This window comes from Molossus molossus, unplaced genomic scaffold (genome assembly GCF_014108415.1).
Source record: "Molossus molossus isolate mMolMol1 unplaced genomic scaffold, mMolMol1.p scaffold_m16_p_12, whole genome shotgun sequence".
Taxonomy (NCBI): Eukaryota; Metazoa; Chordata; class Mammalia; order Chiroptera; family Molossidae; genus Molossus; species Molossus molossus.
In genome coordinates this window covers 64,714,220-64,726,529 of record NW_023425347.1, presented here as the reverse complement: position 1 = coordinate 64,726,529, position 12,310 = coordinate 64,714,220, and the positions used below count along the sequence as shown (strand labels likewise).

At 55.1% G+C, this 12,310-nt stretch overlaps 1 protein-coding gene across 6 annotated transcripts in view; it reads right to left on the bottom strand.

Moving 5' to 3' along the window:
• Positions 1-12,101, bottom strand: part of LRP8 (LDL receptor related protein 8) — a 72,910-nt gene extending 60,809 nt beyond the window's left edge. For 4 of the 6 annotated variants that reach the window (XM_036256015.1, XM_036256017.1, XM_036256020.1 and 1 more), the window contains exons 1-2: positions 11,854-11,962; positions 10,976-11,095 (exon numbers count right to left, since the gene is read on the bottom strand). In XM_036256015.1, the coding sequence (XP_036111908.1) occupies positions 10,976-11,095; positions 11,854-11,962 (229 nt within the window). Of the gene's footprint in view, positions 1-10,975; positions 11,096-11,853 lie in introns of all 6 variants that reach the window. The other 2 variants (XM_036256019.1, XM_036256016.1) reach the window with 2 other exon arrangements.
• Positions 12,102-12,310: the final 209 nt, after the last annotated feature.

The following is a 12,310-nucleotide window of genomic DNA, read 5'->3' as shown; positions in this document are numbered from 1 at the left end:
GTGGCCCAATTCCTGGTGGAGGAAGAACTGACTGGCTCCGTGGGACTCAACAAGGTTTTGGGTGCTTTAGATAGACCAGAAATTATTTACCAGGTTCAGGTTCAGGGACTTGCCCTCGGCCCCCCAACTAGGATGAGGAGGAACTACAGTGGAAACCTAGGTCTGGCTGACACTAGAAGGCCACACTGGTCCCTGCCTCCTCTGCTCCTTGAGAGACATTTGTTGCCTGGGGGACTGGGGGAAGGACAAGGGAAGGGGACAAAAGAATGCCACATACTCAGCTGATACAAAGTGTGCTCTGCTGGCACACAGGTATTAAAACATTGGCCTGGTCAGACTCAGCAAAAAAAATAAACAGGCGGAAACCCCTGGTGGATGCAGGTTCAGCTAATAAGCAGTTGGTTCCGACTCTGCGTGCACGTCAGGCCAGGTCCCTGGAGTACAGGGCTGGGTTTCACAGCCTGCTCCCTGCCCGGGGCCTCCTGGCCTCGGGGAACAGGGGCAGCTCCTTAGACCACCCCACCCCGACCTGGGGCCTGGCTGTGGTGGACTCCTGGGAATACCCTGGCTCTCAGGGAAAAACAAAAGAATCCCAGAGAATTAGGCCAAAAGAGGCCTGGAGATGCCTGGCCCAGCTGGAGCAGAGACCCCAAGAGGGGCAGAGGCGGGCCTGTCTTCTGGGCCATGGTGATAATACCAACCTCAGCCCCCCAAGTGGGGGCCAGACTGTGGGCCAGACTGAGGCTTGGTGGGGAGAGGCTCCGTGCCGGGGCGGGGGGGGGGGGGCAGGCTGGGAACAGAGACTGCTGGCACCTCTCCAGCTACGAATAATTCCCCACCACAAACAGCCAGTCGGGGGGCTTGGGCTTTGGCTTGGCTGGGACGCCTTGGCCAGTGTGGGAGGAGGAAGAAGTCACCTTGGCCTTGCAGCCTCCGTGCATCCACAGCACTCCCCTCCTTGGTGCAGCCCTCCTTGAGCACCCCCAGTGCATGGACGCGTGTGCGGGCACATGGCTGCGAGGGCTCTGAGGGGATGTCGGCAGCAGATGGCAGCTCGGGGTCCAGGAAGTGGAGAGGGGGAGAGGCGCACTGGCCTGAATGTTCTTGGACTCAGGCCACCAGGAAAGCCCAGCCTTGGTCTCCAGCTATTCACTCGAGCAGCTTAACCTGGGCCTGACGGGGCCTTCCTGCCTCTTATCAGCTGCCAACTCTCTGATGTTAATTTGGACCCACTGGTGAACTAAGGCCCCTCCTGGATAACTAACCATGCCAGGCCTGGCTGGTTAACCAGTTCTCCTTGGCTCCCTCTGCTTAACTAGCTCCCCAGCCCACCTAGGAAGCAGCCACCTGGGGCCCCAGTGCAGATGGGATGGTTCCTCTAGTCCCTCCCAACCTGAGAAGCTGCTGTTCTCCGGGCAGCCAAGTCCTCCCAACTGGCCAGTTGACCTACATCTCTCTTGTTGCTATTTCAGCAACTGCCCTCTTGTTGTGTCCTTGGTGGAGGAGGAGGAAGCTGCTGCCAGTCCCTTCTAGTCAGCTGTTCCTGCGCACGGGTCACAGGCTTGGGAAGGGGAAGGAGCATGCTCATCTTCATTCAGGATCAGAATGCTTTACGTCAGTCTGTGCACCTTCACGAGCTGGGCTCGTTATCCTGCTTCACAGACCAAGGATCTGAGGCTCAGAATCTAAGACCCACACCAGGGTCCCCTGGCTAGTGTGTCATGGGGCTGAAGGGCCGGACTCCATTTTTCTCCATCACTCCACTGTATCCAACCCAGTCATGGGCACAGGAAGAAGGCAGAAGGAAAAGTGGCCCAAGGAAACTGGGCCTAATGGCTGAGTTCTGGAAGTAGACCCTAAGAAGTCCAGCACCCTCCATATCTGCCTGACCAGAATCCACCCACCAAACCATGTGCCTACCAATCCTCACCAGGCAGTAAGGAGCTTGAGGGTCACAGGTCTCCCACCCCCAGGCCAGGACTGGCCTTGAGCCCAGCTCCAGGGAGAAAGAATCTGCTCAGAGTGCTAGTTGCAGTGTAGGTAGAGCAAGGATCAATGGCTAAAGAAAAAATGAAGTTCAGAGAGGGAGAACCACTAGCCCAGGGTCACACAGCAAGTTGGGGGTGGAGACAGAACAAATATAATGCTATGAATGGGATGGATTCTACAAATATCTTAAGAAGGATGAAGACCAATTTTGTTCCCTTTTGTTTTCTTCAGTGGGGGTGGGGAGTCCTTGGGCCAGAACACAATGGTCCTTTCTCTTGACTTTGCTTTGTGCAGATGAGATCTGGTTACTTTGTCTACCCTGTGAACCTGGGACAAGGTGGCCCTGTGCTTAAGGAAGGAGGAAGTCCTGTGGGCCAGTCTGGCTGGGAAGGGCCATGTGGCCTTAGGTGTAGTTCAAGGATGTTCGTCCCAGCATTGTGTGGAAAACACAGAACCAACTAAACTCGCGCCTGTCAGTAGGAGAGGTTTCATTAAATTGGAATGATTCATCAGCAGAATACTACCTAGTCCTTAAAACAATGATATGACTCTATTGGCATGGAAAGACCCATATAATGTGGGCAGAAAAGAATTGGCATAGCACATCCTCATTTTTATCTTAAAAAAGTGTGTGTTTGCACGCACCAGCTCACATGCAGAGGAAAACCTTTGGGAAGATATGCTGCTTCCATGGCTGTGTAACCAGGGGTGGTTGTAACCACCCTTTTTGCTTTTCTGCATTGTCTGTGTGTTTGTTTTTTTCTTTATTACAAGTATGAAATTACTCTTGTATAATCATAAAGTTACTTCTACTGGAAAAATAAATACATGAAATCAACTAAAGCAAGTCTTAGCTTCAGCACTACCAACAGTGAGCTGTGTGGCCCTAGACGATCCCCGTGCTCTCCCTGAGCCTCAATTTCCTCATCAGGAAAATGGGGGTAATAATTAACTCCTGCATCACCTACCTCTCAGGAAGGCCGTGAGGCATGAGCTGGAAAAGGCCATACTGTGACCTAACAGACTGAAAGGGCTAGAAACTGAAATAGCTCTTGAGTGACTGGCATCAAGTCTCTGTGACAACTCAAGTGGCTATGTGACCACTCCCATAGGCTCCCAAACCCCAGAGAGGCTTTGGGCTGTCTGTCCTGCCATGCTCCAAGGGGCAGGTGTGGAGGCCATGCGGGGTCATGGGACCTGCATGGACCTGGAAGCCCCATGACTCTGGCTTGCTGGGTGACCTTCTCAGTCACCAGAGGGCATTCTGAGGGACATGATAGTATGCTGGGTTCCACACCCGCAAAGCAGCTCGCGTGTGTGCATCTAGACTAGGCCCTGCTAGTGACACAGAGGTCAGACTAGGTGGGTGGGGGCTGAACGACTATACCTGGGGTCTGTGACATACAGCAGCTTGTGAGAGGAGCCAGGGTGAGCATGGCTGGTGATTAAAAATGCCTGAGGGTGTGCAGAGGCCAGAGCTGCTCAGGAGGGAGCCAGTATACTCACTGGTGGGGGCTGGCTAAGAGGGACACCTGGAGTGCCTGGAAGGGAAGGGAGGCCACAGCCCCTCCTGTCCTCCGGTATGCCATTCACACTGTTGTGACAGGGATGTGTGAATATGGAATGTGTATCTCTTCCTTTCACCTGCATCAGACTTTATAACCAGACAGGCATGGCCCAGTCCTGCCCCTAACCAGCCAAACCCAGAGCAAGTGAGCTTCAGCTCTTTCCTGGCCCTGGTTGAAGGAGGTCTTGTATGAGAAAGCCCCTAGCAGCACACATGCTCATTAACTCTTATTACAATTAACATTATTATTATTTCAGATGAGTTCTCAGCAATCCAGGGGTGGGCAGGTAGGGCCCAGCCGGGGTGGGGTGGGGTTGCACCTGAAGTCTCCCAGAACCCTTTCTATGTGCAGAAGCTGTGCCCAGCCTTTAGCCTGATCCAGCAGGGAGGAGAGACGGCTGGGTGGTGGGTAGCTGCTATAGCAGGTAGGAGGTAGGAGCATACTGTTCTGACTCGAGACCTGCCCAGGAACTGAAGACACCCTAGTTCTGAGAGTCAGACTCTGTTAACACCTGGAGCCAATTTCCAGTCACCAGGGCCTTGGTTTCACCTTCTGAAGCCTGGAGCTGGCAAAGCTCCTAAGTTTGCAGGGTGAGCTCTGAGAAGCCCGCATACAAAGAGGCAGTCCAGGCCCTGCCGATAAGTAGCTTGGGCTCTCTGGGCTTCAGGTGACCCAGCTCACAAGAAGGGGCCTGACTATGGTCCCTAAGACACCCAGCTCCCTTCTCCAGCCTCAAGAGCCCCTCAGGGCCTACTCAGAAGCTCCTATACCCCCACATCGGACCAAAATCAGCTTTTTACCCTCAAAAGTGACATTTCCTCAGTCCCATTTATTCATTCATACACCATCCCCCAAATACAGCCTCTGCCAGGCCCTGTGGTCCCCCACCTCAAATTGCTCACTGATACTCTCAAGGCAGCTGGAGCTCCTATGATGGGCTATGACCAGGGTGCACAAAGCCATGGGCAAGCCATGGGCACCCAGACACAGGAGAGGTTGGATAACACCAGGAAGACGAGGAAAGCCTCACGGAGGTGGCAATGAGCTGATTTTGAAGGATGGGGACATGATGTGCAAAGACCTGGAGTAAGGGAGTTGCATGGGCCGGGGGTGGGGCGCTCAGAGAAATGAAGACTCTACTTTGAACAGTCTCAATGACTTGGGTTCTTGGACTTTTCTGGAGAAAGATGGTAAATGGGAATGACACTCCTAGAGCAAGTGGGGCTGACCCTCCTTGAGGTCACCTGCATCAGTGACGTCAGGTACCCAGTTTCCCTATCTGTACAGCTGGAAGAGTAATCACCACCTCATAGACAATGGTCAAAGAGACCTTCAGAAATGGGGGGAGTCATACCCTGGGGGGCTATACTGGGGTGCTATGGGGTCTCCGGAGACAAGAATCCCTCCCAATCCTATCTTCCAGGCTGGAAACTTATAGCCCAAGGAGGCATAACTGGACACTGTAGCCACCTACCCATTTCCTCCACACCTGCTGAGTCCCAGGCCTCTGATCCCAACAGGTAGACAGAGAGCTTGGGGAGGAACAGCCTGTCTCCAGAGCAGACACACTTGGGGCAAATTCTGGTCCCACCACTCAGGGACTGATAATAAAACACCCTCACTGCACTGTGAGGGACAAAGCTAACAGATGTCTATTGCCCGACACTGTGCCAGGTGTGGGGTAAGTGGCCAATATCTGTTATTATTAATTCTTTGGGGGGAATTATTTATTTTGGAATCCTTAGTGCCCAGCACAAGATTGGCAGAGTGAAAAATGTGGAGAAGAATCGGAAACTGTGGGAAGAATAGGGACATGTTTTGGGAACTCAAGAACTGGGAGGCTAGAGGAAAAGGGGTCGGGGAAGGTCACCTGGAAGAGGTAGCATCTCCACCAGGCCTTCAGGTAGCATCTCCACCCACTGGGTGATCTGGATGTAAGGCATCTATGGGGTAGGTGTTATCAGTGCTGCTTAGAACTGGGGCCCCAAGGCCTGGCTCCACAGCCCCCAGAACACAGCCCCACATCCTCCCATAGGCCCAGGACTGGCTTCCCCTGGGGCAGCCTAGGGGTATGATTTCTCACCCTGGGGCCAAGAAAGTTTCCGTCCGGTTATATTCCTTGACTGGCACTAAGGAGTCCACACACTCCTGCTCCATCAGCCCTCTGGGTTCTCCCTGTCTTCATTCTCTCCCTGGGGGCATCACTCTGGTTTCACCCACTGCCGACATTTCTCTAAGGAGGGAAAACCGGCAAGTCAGTTGCCTGTAGATAATGGGGGGGAGGGGCCAACCAGCCCCGAGGCTGTTGCAGTTAGGATCCCAGCAGGCCTGAGAAAGCACAGGGGCTCCCAGAGGGGAGCTCTGTCCCTGGAGGGCCTGTGGGAAGGCCCAAGGGAAGGCCTTCCAGGGCCAGCCCCAGAGGCACAAATCTGGACTCAGAAGAGTGGGAAGGTTGGGCCTGCTGGGCAGAGCCCTGGGGGCTGTTCAGCTTCCCCTTCCCACACACAGCCAGGAAGAAAGGAGCAAGGACAAAACCAGCCTTGGGACAAGCACAGGCCTCAGGGAAGCCATCCTCTGCCCTTCCCAGGGCCTTATTCACCAAAACCAACAAGGACTATTTGACACATTTTTCCCTCAACCCCTCCCTGGGCACCTCTCTTCTTTCCAGGTCCCAGGCTGAATGGCCTTGGGGCAACCTCCACAGTGGCTGGACAACCCCCTGGCTAAGGCAAGCCCCAGCTGCAGGAGCCTTCAGCCATCTGGGGAGTAGGGGTGTCTCAGCAGTCAGGTAACTAGAGACTTCAGTGAAAATCCTCCCTCCAAGGACAATCATACTCATTGCCATTCACTGAACATCCACTCCTTACCAGGGACATTATCTCATTTAACTCTCACACCACCTCTGGGAGGGAGAGACTATTATCACTCCCAAACCCATTCAGCCAGGAGTGACAGCAGCATAGAAAACCAGGTGTGTCTGATTCAGGGCCCCAGTGAGCTGTGATTTCAAAACAGGTCCCTAAGTCCCTCTCTTTGACTCTAGTATCTCAGCTTCCTCGAGGAAGTGACACCTAAACTGAATCATGTAAAGTGACAAAAAGAAGGTGGCCAGGTGAGGGAGCAGAAAGAGTATTCTAGGCAGACAGAATGGCACATGCAAAGACCTGGAGATGAGAAGCAGCAGGAAAGCAAGGGTGAGACAAAGTCCCAGTGTGGTGTCACAGGCTCACAGGAAGAGACAGGACTGAGCTAGAGGGGAGTGGGCAACAGAAGCCGGTCACTAAGTCTCAGGAGGACTCTGAAAGATGGAGTTGCCTGGTCAGATGAGGAAACTAAGGTTTAGAAAGGAGCAGCACCATCTGTCAGATGACTCCATCCAAAAAGGAGATGACGCTGGGCCTGGTGTGAGAATGGGGCCAAGGCCAGGCGGCACATAAGGGCAGATGCAGGCCGCAGCCCCAGCTGGGAGCTGGGGCAGCGTTTTAATTATTTACAAGGCTGCTTCCCAGCAGGCTTCGGCGCTCCTGCAGCCTGGCCTTGCCCAGCTAATGAACTCTCAGCCGTGGGAGAACTCGCTGCAGCCACTCTTTATTAAACCTGGGATGAGGGGGTGATGGGGGCTGGGAGAACAAGGCAGTCTAAAGGAGCCAGAACAAGATAGAAGAATCTGAGCACAAAACTGGTCCACCATATACCTAGCCCCTCAGCCCATCCACAATGAGAAACAGAGTTCTTTCCAGAGCGGGAGGGACAGGTGGTTTCATGTCATCTCAAAATAGGGAAACAGGCCTGGAAGGACTTGCCTGAGGTCACCAGCAAAGGTTCCATAGTTGGGCGCTTGCTTTCAAACCCCAGCAATCTGCTTAAAAATCACATACCCTGGGGCTGGTTACTTAACTCCCCTGTGCCTTTGTAAAATGAGAATGATGCAGGTACATCATAGCGTTGCCCCATTTTATAGAATTGAGAAGCACGACTTGATGCACACAGAATCTCAGCACAACGCCTGGTCTACACCAAGTGCTCCGTAAGAGTTTACTGTTGTTACTCTGGGAGCAAAGGGCTGGCCAGAGACCAGAGCCCTCATGTCTGCCCCTAGACACTAAGGAGCAACAGGAAACTGAGACCAAGGGGCCAGCTGGCCTACGTGACCCAGGTCCACAGCCCAACTTCCCTGGCTGGGCTATCCTGGGCTTCCTTGGGCCTGGCCTTCCAGCTTCCAGCCCCTTCCTACACTTTGAAGAACCTTTGAGCTGGGAACTGAAGCCCCATGAGCCTTTCCCTTCCCCACCCTGCCAGCTCTATCCTGACTCTCCAGAGTTCCATCTGCTGTGGCTGAGGATCGGGATTTAGAAGGCCTTAGTCTGAGTGCTGGCTCCAACCCTGAGGAGCTATGTGACTTTGGGGGAGTCATTTCACCTCTCTAAGCCCCAGTTTCCTTCTCTATAATATGGGGGCTATACTGCCTATTGTTAAATGGTAAGCCCTGAGGGAATGGCATTAGTTACCATCTTTCAAGGCCTGGTCTAGCTGTCTCCTCCTCCAGGAAGCCTTCCTGTGCTTCCTCAACATATAAGCTCCTTCCCTCCAGCCTCCCTTAGCTCTTGGTATTCACAGGCTGCATTCTGGCCCCGCTGAGAACTTGAACTCATTTTGCCTCACACAGACTTCACTTACAAATCGCAACCTCCATTTCACAGGTCGAAAGGTACAGAGGTGGGGCAGCTGTCACAGAGCGGAGGGTTGAAATGCAAAAGAAAGGGGTCAGATATAAGGCAGGGAGGTTGCTGAGGAAGAAGCCAACAGCCTTGGGGGGAGGATAGTTCAAAGAAATGCAATTTGGGCAGGTGGTCCAGAATGGGTGGAAAATCCTCAGATGGGGAAGGAAGGTGTAAGGAAAGATCATTTTCAAACAACTGGCCCAACACAGTCACCCAAAGCCCCCACCGCCTTTTTTTAAGATTTCTCTTTGTGGCTCCTAGGGGCCCCCTATGAAAGACCTCTAAACACCTTGGAGGTGTGCTACTCATCCATTCCCTTTTCTTTGCCAGCCCTGTGAGAACACCTTTTACATATGACCTATGATGGGTGTTACCCCTTTTCAGCAAATAAGAGGAAACAAGCTCAGAGAAGACAAGCGTGTGGAACTGATACTTGGTACTAATTGCAAAGCCCTCACTCCTTCCACTTCAAGCTGTCAATGTCATTTGTTTTTGTTCATTCTCTGCCTATGATTCCATCCCATCTATTTCAGAATGAAAACGGGAACCCAGGAGCTCCCCTGGTCCCATCTGGGTTCATCCAGCCACCTGCTACTTCACACCTTCATCTTGCCCAGAGCCTCACATAAAGATGAAAAGCGACAGGCCCAATATTCAGAGTATGACTTTATAAATTCTGGATCACCTTCCTAGATCCTTCCACATCACACACCCACCACAGCAAATAGTGTCCTTGAGCTGGGAGGCAGGCAGACATCCTGACTAAGTTCTGTCATTTTCTGCTGTGTGACCTTGGGCAAATCACTCAACTTCTCTGAGCCAGAACCCTTATCTACAAACAGGATGACAAGAAAAATGTCTGCTCTTCACAGCCACTCTTGCAAGATTGCTGTTATAAAGAATCAGGGAGATAAGGTAAAACTAGCACAGAAATGCAGTTTTTATTTTCCTGTCTCATCCTCAGCACTCCTGCTATTAAGAGGACCACAGAGAACAACTCACCATGATGAGACTCATAATATTTTACCCCAGCTCAGCCATATTAATAAGTTCAATAGCACTGGGAAAAGATGGAGTCATGATTAAGCTAAGAACTCTGCAGTTAGATGCTTAAATTCGAGTTCCTATTTAGCAACTCAATAGCTGTGGGATATAGGTAACTTCATCTCTCAGTGCCTCTGTTTGTTTAGTGTGTAAATTAGGACTATTCTGAAGATTAAAGGAGTTTATTTAAATAAGCACAGCCACAGTAGTTAGCACACAATTAACAGCCGGCACTTGTTCGTCTCATTACTTCTCATTACATTACTAGAACTGGTCCTCAAAACCAGAGCAGGAATCATTAGCCTAAGTGGTCAAGTGAGGAAACTGAGGCAGGAGGAAAAGATGTGCCCCAGTCACAGAGCCAACACTGGTTTGGGTCTGAGAAAATGAACCCGGAGGCTGACTGGCAAACCCAGTTTAAAAAAAAAAAACCTTGAGGATTCAACAGGTAGTGCCTGTCCATGTGTTCCCTCTCCCCCACCCCCATCCCTACAACTGTGTGGAGCTATGGGTCTGTCCACCCATTGCTCTCCTCCCACAGACCCTGTTCTCCAGGGACAGTGGGGTGGACCTGTTCTCCAAGTGCCCCAGTGCCTGCACGCAGCAGGCTCCCGGGACGGAGAATGAATGACCGTCTGTCTGAGTCTGTTTCTAAAAGTCCTGTTTTTCTGTCCCTGAACTACTCTCCGCCGTGGCAACTGCCTGCTAACTCGCTTATGGTCCCACAGACATCCGAAACCTCGCGCACACCAAGAAGGAACTTCCAAAGCAATCGTCCCCCGGTGTACAAACACCACACTCAGGTAAGATCGCCCGCAACCAACACATTGCCGGGGGTTCACACGCGGCCTCGGGATCGTCGGGTCCCTCCCAGGAAACAAACTCTTCCTCCTGGCTCCCTCCTTCCCGGATGGCTCATGCCCCATGCCTCATGCCCGAGTCTATCAGGCTGGAGATCGAGGTCGGCCAACCAGGGTGGCACAAAAGAGCTTCTTCTCGATGACTAGGCGGAAAAACATTGGGCTTCAGCTCACAGGCCCGGCCTGCACCTACTCTCCGCGGGATGCGTGCGGGGGTGTGGCCGGGGCGGGGCCAGGGCAAGGCCCCTGCGCCCACTGAGCCCGAAAACTACACACCCGCCGGCACCACGATTGGCCGCTCCGGCCACGGGGACCTATGGGGTGGTCCTCGCCTAGCCAATCAGGGGCCCCGGGGAGCCCATTCATTCACAAAAAACTCAAGCAGGAAAAAGAGCGCGGCTAGGCCGGGAGCTGTGTGGAACTTTGAAACACCCGCGCGTTCAGTGGAGCCGAGGCTGGAGTCCGAAAGGGCCGGATCGCAGGAAACTAGACACGTACAGGGACCATCGCGTCCCCGTCCACTGTTCCGGCCCAGCAACTGGGTGTGGCGTGCCTTCCTCCCAGGCCACATCGCCCCGGGCTCCGCCCCCGACCCCGTTAGGACACGCCTGCAGCCCAGCTCCCACCAGAACGCTAAGAGCCTCTCGGCCCCGAGGGAGGCTGCGCCCGGGCGGCTTCCTGCCTGCCGGCTGCCCGGGTGACGTCCACGCAGGTGGCCCGGCGGCAGCTGCCTCCACAAGCGCGCTAAGCATGGCGTCCCGCACCGTTCCCTCCCTCCCCGCTGGCCACTCACGGCAGTCGTCCTCGTCGCTGTTGTCCGAGCAGTCATCGTCCTCGTCGCATCTCCACACAGAGGGGATGCAGCGTTCGTTCTGGCACCGGAACTGGTCCTCTTCGCATTCCTTGAGCAGCCCTGCGCGGGGGAGAGGAGGCGTGAGCCGATTCGCGGACCATGCAGTCCTGGCAGCCGGCAGGGGTCTCCTGGGGTGAAGGAAAGGGGGCGATGCAACGACCCCGGGGACCTCGGGCACCCTCGATCAGGAAGGAAGGGAGGAGGATTCCTGGGATGGCGGGCAGCTCTGTGGCATGCCGAGACTAGGCACACACAGTCGGTGTTACACGACTTAGGCATACCCTCTGTTCAGTCACATTCGCTCGCTCACTTGGCCCAGTCAGAGATCCACAGAGACAGAGCCCACAGGGAGCCCCGAAACACGCCGCGACACATGCACTGGGAGCTCCGGGCACATCCCCCTCTTGCACGCAGCCCCTCTTTCTCGGCAGCACGCAGGAGTCCCCGGAAACGCATTGTGCTCCGCTCACCACCGCCACAGAGCGCGTGTCAACGACAAGAATCATACAGCCCACCCAAAACCATCACTGACTACCCGGGTGTCCCACCCCCTCCGGGCAAAGTTCCCGGCCCGCCGGGACCCCACTGCGCCCATCCCCCAAAAGCAGGTGCCGGAGGGCAGAGCCCACAACACAGGGAGGCGCTGGAGCGGGGAGCAAATTAAAAGATAAATGGGTCCGGAGGACCCTATTCTACCCGGGCGCCTCTGCCGGGCCCGGGCTGGGTGGCCCTGGTACAACCGGCTCCCCGGCCGCCGGGCCGCGCTTTGTTGGCGGCTACGGTGGCGCAGAGCCTGCCCGGCGACTGGCCGCACGCACCTTGGCTACCGTGCAGTGGATCCGCCGCCGCCACAAGATGCTGGAGTCGCAGCAGCAGCAGCAGCAGCAGCGCCAGCGGCCGGAGCGCGCCCCATTCGGGGCGGCCCATGGCGGGCCCCGGGCTCCGGCCGCCGCGCCCCGCACACCCCGTGTCGCTGTCGCCGCCGCGCTTCAGCCCCTGGAGTTCTTGCTGCGGCGCCGGGGCTGCCGCTGCCCCCGCCGCCGCCGCCGCCGCCGCCGCCGCCCGCCCCGGCTCCTCGGCTGCATTTCAAGCAGGTTCCGTGACGCTCGGCGGCGGGGCGGGCTCAGGCTGGGCGCGCGGCCCCGGCCCTAGACTGCTGCCTCCCGCGCGCGCGCCCCCTCCCGCAGCCGCCTCCGCCCCAAGTTCCTCTAGCTGCTGCCACCTCTCCCTCCTCCCTCATGTCCTTGGTCCACTCCTCCCTCAGCAGGCTCTCGG